General features: G+C 49.8%; 1 protein-coding gene across 1 annotated transcript; it reads left to right on the plus strand.

Moving 5' to 3' along the window:
- Positions 1-250: 250 nt before the first annotated feature.
- Positions 251-7,854, plus strand: plk1 (polo-like kinase 1 (Drosophila)). Its single transcript, XM_089005758.1, has 11 exons — positions 251-866; positions 1,518-1,686; positions 3,043-3,187; positions 3,681-3,774; positions 4,001-4,217; positions 4,565-4,607; positions 5,266-5,363; positions 5,441-5,518; positions 5,597-5,751; positions 6,658-6,840; positions 7,518-7,854. The coding sequence occupies exons 1-11, from the start codon at positions 474-476 to the stop codon at positions 7,704-7,706; spliced, it is 1,764 nt and encodes a 587-aa protein (XP_088861884.1). The 5' UTR covers positions 251-473; the 3' UTR covers positions 7,707-7,854.
- Positions 7,855-8,356: the final 502 nt, after the last annotated feature.

The raw sequence follows: 8,356 nt of genomic DNA on the forward strand, positions 1-8,356 counted from the left end.
CTCGGCATCGTCGGCAAACTTGCGTTTCCAACTTTCTTGGAAGCCCCACGCAGGCTCGCCGACTCCATTTCCCATGAGTGCGACGAGCCAATTGGATCGCGGGGTTCGCCTCTGGCGGTCGCTCATTGGCTCGTTTGCACCCGACGTCCCTTGATGCATCGCGATTCCGCGTTGGAATTCAAATCCATCGGACCAATAGGAAGTCATTGCTAGCCGTGCTCGCTATTTCAATTCCGATTGGCAACCGACGTAGTCGCGAGCTGGCACGACGTCTGACGTCCAAGTTTGGCCCAGACTTTTCTAGCTGCAAATCGCCAGTTTTCCGGACTTTCGAAAGACTATTTGAACTTTTGGCCTGACCTTGTGGTCGAAAGGCGGTGAGTTTGGAGCCTATTTCCGCTTTGCCTTTGACCGCGGAGCCGGCCTTTCCCCGGCGACTTGCCCCGACCTCCGAGCCAGTTTTCCGGGCCAAAATGAGCGCGCCGAGCGCCAAGCCCCAGCAGCAGCAGCAGCCGCCTCCGACGGCGGCCGACGGCGGCAAAGCGGCGGCCTTGGGCTCCGCGCCGCTCAAGGAGATCCCCGAGGTGCTGGTGGACACGCGGGCCAAGCGGCGCTACACCCGCGGGCCCTTCCTCGGCAAGGGCGGCTTCGCCAAGTGCTACGAGATCACCGACGTGGAGAGCGGCCAGGTGTTCGCCGGCAAGATCGTGCCCAAGTCGCTCATCGTCAAGCCGCACCAGCGCGAGAAGATGACTTCGGAGATCATCATCCACAAGAGTTTGGAACACCCCAACGTCGTCGGATTCCGGGGCTTCTTCGAGGACGACGATTTCGTCTTCGTCGTGCTGGAGATCTGCAAAAGGAGAGTGAGTACACCGCAAAAAGAATCGTAGCCATGTTCTTCGCCGAAGGGGGGCAAAATAGCCCAAAAGCACCTAGTATGGTCGCCTTATGTCCATTCACTGACAAACTGCAACGACCGTCCAAGTTTGCCCAGGAAACCATCTCACCCGACCCACCGCAACCGCCACCAAATTGGAACGGATTGAAGGAAAAAATCGACACCAAGTCATCGTTTGGCCCTATTCAACAACAACAACAACAACAGTGCTTTGATTTGCGAGCAGGTCTTTGAGATTGAAGAAAGACATTTTTGTGATGAGCTGAGAGTACCTTGATTTGTCTCATAGTGGAGAAATTCCCTTTTCACAACAGCAAAGTGATGAAAGGAAAAAGAATGAGGAGAAAAACCAAATCTAGGAGCTGCTGTAAAAGCAGCCACTCTTGCGGCGCCATCTTGAAGGCAAAACAAGAACAAGAAGTACATAAAATAGTGAACGAAATTCACTTTAACAAGCAGCTAAATAGTGACTAATGATTGACTTTTGGCTTTGAGAGGCGTCAAAATGGACGAGTGACCAACAGAGTCGAGGCCTCAACTTTTTGGATGGTCTTGGGCAACTCCTCGTTGGTCGTCCTTTGCGCGATTGTTACCCGTTGGATTTATTTGATTGTAGTCGCTGCTGGAGCTGCACAAACGTCGCAAGGCGGTGACGGAGCCCGAGGCGCGTTACTACATGATGCAGCTGCTCAAGGGCGTCCAGTATTTGCACAACAACCGCATCATCCACAGAGACCTCAAGCTGGGAAACATCTTCCTCAACAACGACATGGACGTCAAGATAGGTGAGCGCACCGCACGGCCAATCCAAGCAGCCATTTTAGAATACGCTGAAAGATGGCTTTTACACCATAATCTGTTCCAGAAACCGCTTTGAAAAGCCATTTGGTCAAAAACCTAAACATTTGCCATTAGAATCAATGTTTTCTTAATTGAGATTGAACAATAAAAACACATGGACTCACAATGGAACGCAACATGAGAATAACGTCCAATTTGCTGGCATCTCAGCCACATGCACACACAAGTCTGCTTTTTACAAAAACTTTATTCAGTCGGTATTCGATGGGACGCAACATGAGGAAAAGGCATCAAAGGAAGTGGAGGGGAGTCTAGTGGCCAGGGATGAGAATTTTCTGCCGATCGGCGGATTTTCGACTTTTTCAGAGCAAAATGAGCACATCAAACTAAATACGGATTCTGGCTTTTTCGCTGTTCATTTCCTGTTTGGGCTTGTGTTGGCGGAAAGCGCCATTTTGATCAGATAATCTTGATTTAGGCGCTGTTGTTGTCCAAACATGTCAACGCCTCCTTTTGAACGAGCGTACGAGTTAAAAAAAAAATCAAGTTGATTCACCTTAGTGGAGAGAACAGCTTCTAATTTGATAGATTGTAATTTGCAATGAAACCATAGCATGGATGAAAGAGTCACTGGCACCATGACAAGCCCCATGCTAACGTTAGTTTCAATATATTCTACTGTGAGAGGCAGCAGAAAGCAAGCGTGCAAGCTAATGAGCAGTGTGCAGGCTAGCAAGCAGTAACCCTGCATACGGACCCGGCCGGCCGGCCGGCAAATTGACTTTGATTCTGATCGTTTAGCTGGATTTTTACCAATCATGAGAAACTGACAACCGTTCATATTAATGGGGAGTATTATCAGTTATTTTAAATAAGACATTCTGACATTTTGTTGAAGTCATGTACTGTATGCATATATATATATACAGTAAAGTCTCGTTATATCGATATTCAAGGGAGTCCGAAAAAATATCGATATAACCGGGACTGTCGATATATCCGACCCTGTTTGCATGTAATTTTCTCCGTGCGTGCATAGAAATAGTATCGATATAACCGGGACTATCGATATATCCCATATCGATATAACGAGACTTTACTGTATATAAATATATTGTGTTTGTGTCCCACCCGCCTTTTTTTCATTTGTCATCCCTGAGTGGTGCATTCAGGTGTGTTCAGTTTGCTTGAGGACCCATTTTCGGGGGCCCCTAGCAAATTTGGCTTCAACTCCAATGTTTTTGTTTTGCGTTTGGATTGACGGTGACGGTTTTTCTCATGAAGTATGCAAGGCAAAAGGAAGGAGGAAAATGGAAGTTGAGTGTTTGTTCCCCCCTCAGGGGACTTTGGCCTGGCCACCAAGATCGAGTTTGACGGCGAGCGCAAAAAGACTCTGTGCGGCACGCCAAACTACATCGCCCCGGAAGTTCTGTGCAAGAAAGGCCACAGCTACGAGGTGGACGTCTGGTCCCTTGGATGCATACTGTGAGTCCACCGCCGAGAGATTTTTTTTTCACCCATTCACCGCCAGACCGTGTGTCCGTTCCACTGCCGGGCTTTTTGCCATTGTCACTCCCATTCCAGGAGCCACAGAAAAGTCAGTTTTAGGACGACGGCAACATTCGATGCGGCGTAAGAAAGCTTAGACTCTCTTCTTTCATCGGACTAAAAGAGTTTGTGCCTAAATGATATGCGTCTGTAGTTATCTGATCTGGAAATGGGGGCGGCTGTCCAAAATACAATACATCCATATTCATTTAGATCGCGCTTGAACAACGGCTAAAGCTGGAACGTGGCACTTGCGTGGAAAAAAGGGAAATGCTGCCCCCCGGTGGAAGGAAAAACGTTGCCAGAGGTCTGACCAGCGCTTTATCGCCCCCCCGCAAGAAAAAACAAAAGCCGAACAAATGTTAAGCTTGGCAATGGTGTAAATGAGTGAAGCCGGCTGACTGTGCGCATCCTTTTGTTTGTTTTTCAGGTACACGCTGCTGGTTGGCAAACCGCCGTTTGAAACGGCGTGCCTGAAGGAGACGTACAACCGCATCAAGAAGAACAACTACACCATCCCCAGGGTAACACTTCGGGGTCCTTTTGCTTTGCTTGCACGTCGAGACTATGAAACGCTCCCAAAGTCTTCATGGTGACGCCAAAATGTGGCCTGACGACGCCAAAATGTGGCCTGACGCCGCCAGAATGTGGCCTGACGACGCCAGAATGTGGTCCGCCTGGCCTGGCCTGGCCTGGCCTGGCGAGCATGTTTTGAAAGGGCCAACTTGTGACTTTTCTTTGCTGTTGCAGCACATCAACCCGACGGCGGTGGCCCTGATCAAGCGAATGCTGCACGCCGACCCGGCCCAGCGGCCCACCATCGCCCAGATGTTGACGGACGACTTTTTCACGTCGGGCTACACGCCGGCCCGCCTGCCCACCACCTGCCTGACGGTGCCGCCGCGCTTCTCCATCGCGCCGTCCGACGCCGCCCAGCGACGGCCCCTCGCCGTCCTCGGCAACAAGGGTGGGCCGACGTTTACACGTTTTTGGGCTGGGAGGGGGGATTTCATCATCATCTTCATAGTAATACATTTTATTTCGAAGCGCCTTTCAAAACTCCCAAGGTGGCTTTTCAGTCACAGGATTTTTCTGTGGGTGAGCAGTGGCAGCCACACGCGCCAGCGTTCACTCAACCCAGAAGTAACTCAAATAGATAGAAAGCTAGCTAGCTAATAGTTAGCCAATAGATATGGAGCTGTATAACTAATAGTTAGCCAGCTGGGTAGTAATCATCATCACCCTAAAAATATGGCGGGGCGGCAGGCGCTGATGCTGACTCGTTTTTTATTTTTGTTTTTTGTTTTTTTGCAGGGGGGTCTGATGACGCCGATGTGAAGGAAGAGCACATGCCAAGGTAACGAATGAATGTTGACGGCGCCTTCTGGCGGCCACCGGCGGTACAGCAACTACATTCAAACGAATGGTTGGCTGTACAAGTGGACAAAAACTCCATAAGATAAATAATATTAATACATTTGATTTCTAAGGACCTTTCAAAACGCTCAAGGGTCGCCTTGCAGTCACAGGATGAGTTTTTCTGTGCGTGAGTAGCGGCAGCCACATGCGGCAGCTTTCACTCAACCCGGAATAACTCAAATAAATAGAAAGTTAGCTAGCTAATAGATAACTAATGAACAGATAGTTAGCTAGCTAGCCAGATAAAGCACTTGTCAGACCTCTGGTGATGTTTTTCCCTTCAACCAGGGGCCGCTTTTGCCTTTTGTCCATGTTAGCGCTTTTTTTTTCCAGCTTCAGCTGTTGTTAAAGTGCTTCTAAGTCAATATTGTATTTTGTTCGGCCACCCCCATTTCAAGATCAGATAACTGCAGACCCATATCACTTAGGAATGAGCCCCTTTTTTCAATGAAAGCAGTCTACGGCTTCTTACGCTGAATTCGATGTTTATGTAGTCCTGCAATTTGAGCGGGAGTGACAAAAACCCTGGCACTGGATATCTGGCGGCGAAGGAGTTTATGGCCAATGAAGTGATTTGTGTGCGCTTTGCGCGTTAGGGACCTGGAACCGGCCCAGAGCAACTTGAAAGACTTGCTCCGGCAGCTCAACAGCATCATCGCCACCAAGCCGGCGGAGAGGGCGCTGGTGCGCCAAGGTGAGGCCCTCGGCTTGGCGGGCGCCCGTCGCCGTGGCGCCCGCCAAGCTTGACATTTTGCCCTTTGTTTGGCGCAGAGGAGGCGGAGGACCCCGCCTGCATTCCCATCTTCTGGATCAGCAAGTGGGTGGACTACTCGGACAAGTACGGCTTAGGTGAGTGCGGCGTGTGCCAAGCGCGGCGCTTGCGCCGTCTGCGGTCGAGTAACGGAAGGAAGGCGTGTGGCCTTGCAGGCTACCAGCTGTGCGACAACAGCGTGGGCGTTTTGTTCAACGACTACACGCGCCTCATCATGTACGCCGACAACAACAGCCTGCAGTACATCAACAAGACGGCCGAGGAGTCCTACATGAGCGTCGCCGCCTTCCCGCCCGCGCTCAACAAAAAGGTCGGCGCCGCCGCCGCCCCTCCGATTGGCTCCAATTAACACAAACATTTTGGGGCCAATTGATCCTCAATCAATATTGCGTTGACAGCGACAAAGTCGTGTTGTGTCGTTGGCCAACGAGCCGGAGCTCTGAAGTGAACCGAGAGAGCCGCAAATGGGAGCCCACTTTTTTCGTCCTCTCTTCCCCGCCCCCGGTCTTCGGTTAAAGCCGCACGTGATTGGTAGAGAAGGGAGGGGAGAATGACAGACACGCGCAGCAGTGAGGAGAAGGGCTAGACAGGTGGACAAATGTTATGACATTATGCTGTTATTATTATTCAATGATGATATTTTTGACTAGTTGCTATGATAGCATTATTAATATGAAAAGCAAATGAGTCACGGCTGATCATCAGACCAGAGCAACCACGGGGAAAGTCAAAGTTAGCTTCCACTAACTCTGTGCACATAGAAATCAAGCCATATAAACACAAATAGTTGATAGGATGTCTTTTTTACACGAGTAATTCGTTTTCCACATTGTTTTACATGATTTTTTTGGGTTTAATTTAAGCAACAAAAACAAACAAACAAACTGGGGAGCCAAAAGAGCCGGATCTTTTTAGTGAGCCGAGCCAAAAGAAGCGGCTCACTAAAAACATCCGCAATTGCCATGAAATGAAATGTATTATTATAAGGGATTAGCCCGTTAGCTGAATGGAAAGGGGACTAGCTAGCGATCTTACCGACGAGCTGTCTTTTCTCGATAGATGGGCGTGGCATTTCACAAAGTTGATTTGCGTGCCAAATGAAGTGATGTGGGGGCCCCATTTGGCCCCCAACCCTTGACTTGGACACCTGTGCTCGACCGGATTTATCCTGGTTGGTCTCGCTCTCTTCACGTTTTTGTGTGTGCTGACTTCCCAGATTACCCTGCTGAAATACTTCCGCAACTACATGAGCGAGCACCTGCTGAAGGCGGGCGCCAACATGGCGCCGCGGGAGGGTGACGAGCTGGCGCGGCTGCCCTACCTGTCGCTGTGGTTCCGCACCAATAGCGCCATCGTGCTGCACCTGAGCAACGGCACCGTGCAGATCAACTTCTTTCAGGTTGGAAACCGGAAGCGCCCGCCCGCCTGCTTTGCACCTTTGCCTTAGCGCGCTCGCTCGCTCGGTGAAGGCAGCGAATCCAATGGAGAATGTTCCCTCCCACTTTGTCTAAATGTGGATTCTGCCTTTTTCGCTGTTCATTTCCTCTTTGGGCTTGTGTTGCCGGAGAGCGCCATTTTGATGGGATGATCTTGACTTTGGTCAACGCCCCCTTTTCAATAAGCGGACGAGTCAAAACAAATGGGGTCGATTGGCCTTTGCGGAGAGAACGGCTTCCGATGTGCAATGAAACGATCCCACGGATGAAACAGCCCCACGTCAGTGGCGCCGTGACGAGCCCCGCGCTAACGTTAGCATCGATATACTCGAGCCAGAGACTGCGTGCGGAAAGCATGCGTGCGGGCTAATGAGCAGCGTGCAGGCCGGCTAGCGGCAACCTCGCGGATGCAGCCGGCGAATTGACTTTGATTCCCGTGGTTTGGCTGGCTGGATTTTTTTTTTACTCATCGTGATGAACGGAAACGCATTCGTATTCATGGGGAGTTATTTGGAAGAATACATTCTGACCTTTTTTTTTTGTTGGAATCCCATGAAAAAAAAGTATCTGCGTGTGTGCGTGCGTGTGTGCGTGCGTGCCTTTTGTCCTCACGAGTCCTTTGTGATCCGCGGCGTTTCAGGACCACACCAAAGTGATCCTGTGCCCGCTGATGTCGGCGGTGACGTACATTGACGAGCGGCGGGACTTCCGCACCTACAAGCTGTCGCTGCTGGAGGAGTTTGGCTGCTCCAAGGAGCTCTTTGGCCGTTTGCGCTACGCCAAACTGATGGCGGAACGGCTGATGGACACCGTCAAGGCCGCGCGCTAACTTTTTCCACAACCTCATCCAGCTGAAACCTTCTCTTTTTTCATTTCTGTTGCTCTTCTGATCTTCAATTGTTTTTTTAATTTTTAATGAAAAGTCTTTTTCACAAATGTTCATCTACCTAGTCAAAATAAAGTTTCAAGTAAATGCAGACGGCTATTATCCAACCACCCCTCGCGACTTCACTTACGGCACTTTCTGTGCATCGCGGGCAGCGTCGTAAGTGGCAAGCCATTTATTTCTTCACGTTTTCATCCGGTTATTTAGTTAGCTATGTATTCGGTTATGGATTTATTTGTTTATTACTTTATTTATTCATCTGTTTGCGTGTTTGTTTATCTCATCTCATCGATAGAATGTGATTAATAATACAGCGATACCTCGGCTTACAAACGCTTTAGCTCATGAACTTTTCACCTTACGAACATTAAATTTGCAAGAATGTCATCTTGGCATACCAACTAGTTTTCGGCAGACGAACACCAAACCGCACGGTCGAACAGCGCCACGGTGGCTGACGGACTAGTTTTCCACACCCCCTCTGTTTGAGTGCAGATGCGGTTTGTTATCGTGTGGAGTACTTTTGCTATTACGGGAGCGACAAAGACCCCACCGCCGGTTCGTGTCAAGCCGAAGAGGACACGAAAGAAAAT

Source organism: Hippocampus bargibanti, linkage group LG10 (genome assembly GCF_051943395.1).
Source record: "Hippocampus bargibanti isolate YZ-2025 linkage group LG10, ASM5194339v1, whole genome shotgun sequence".
NCBI lineage: Eukaryota > Metazoa > Chordata > Actinopteri > Syngnathiformes > Syngnathidae > Hippocampus > Hippocampus bargibanti.

Excerpts from the sequence above, each read along its gene's own strand:
- plk1 (XM_089005758.1), top strand. The coding sequence starts at position 474 with ATGAGCGCGCCGAGCGCCAAGCCCCAGCAGCAGCAGCAGCCGCCTCCG. Across the intron at positions 3,775-4,000 it reads ACAACTACACCATCCCCAGG|CACATCAACCCGACGGCGGT; the intron begins GTAACACTTCGG and ends TTGCTGTTGCAG. Across the intron at positions 5,752-6,657 it reads CGCCCGCGCTCAACAAAAAG|ATTACCCTGCTGAAATACTT; the intron begins GTCGGCGCCGCC and ends CTGACTTCCCAG.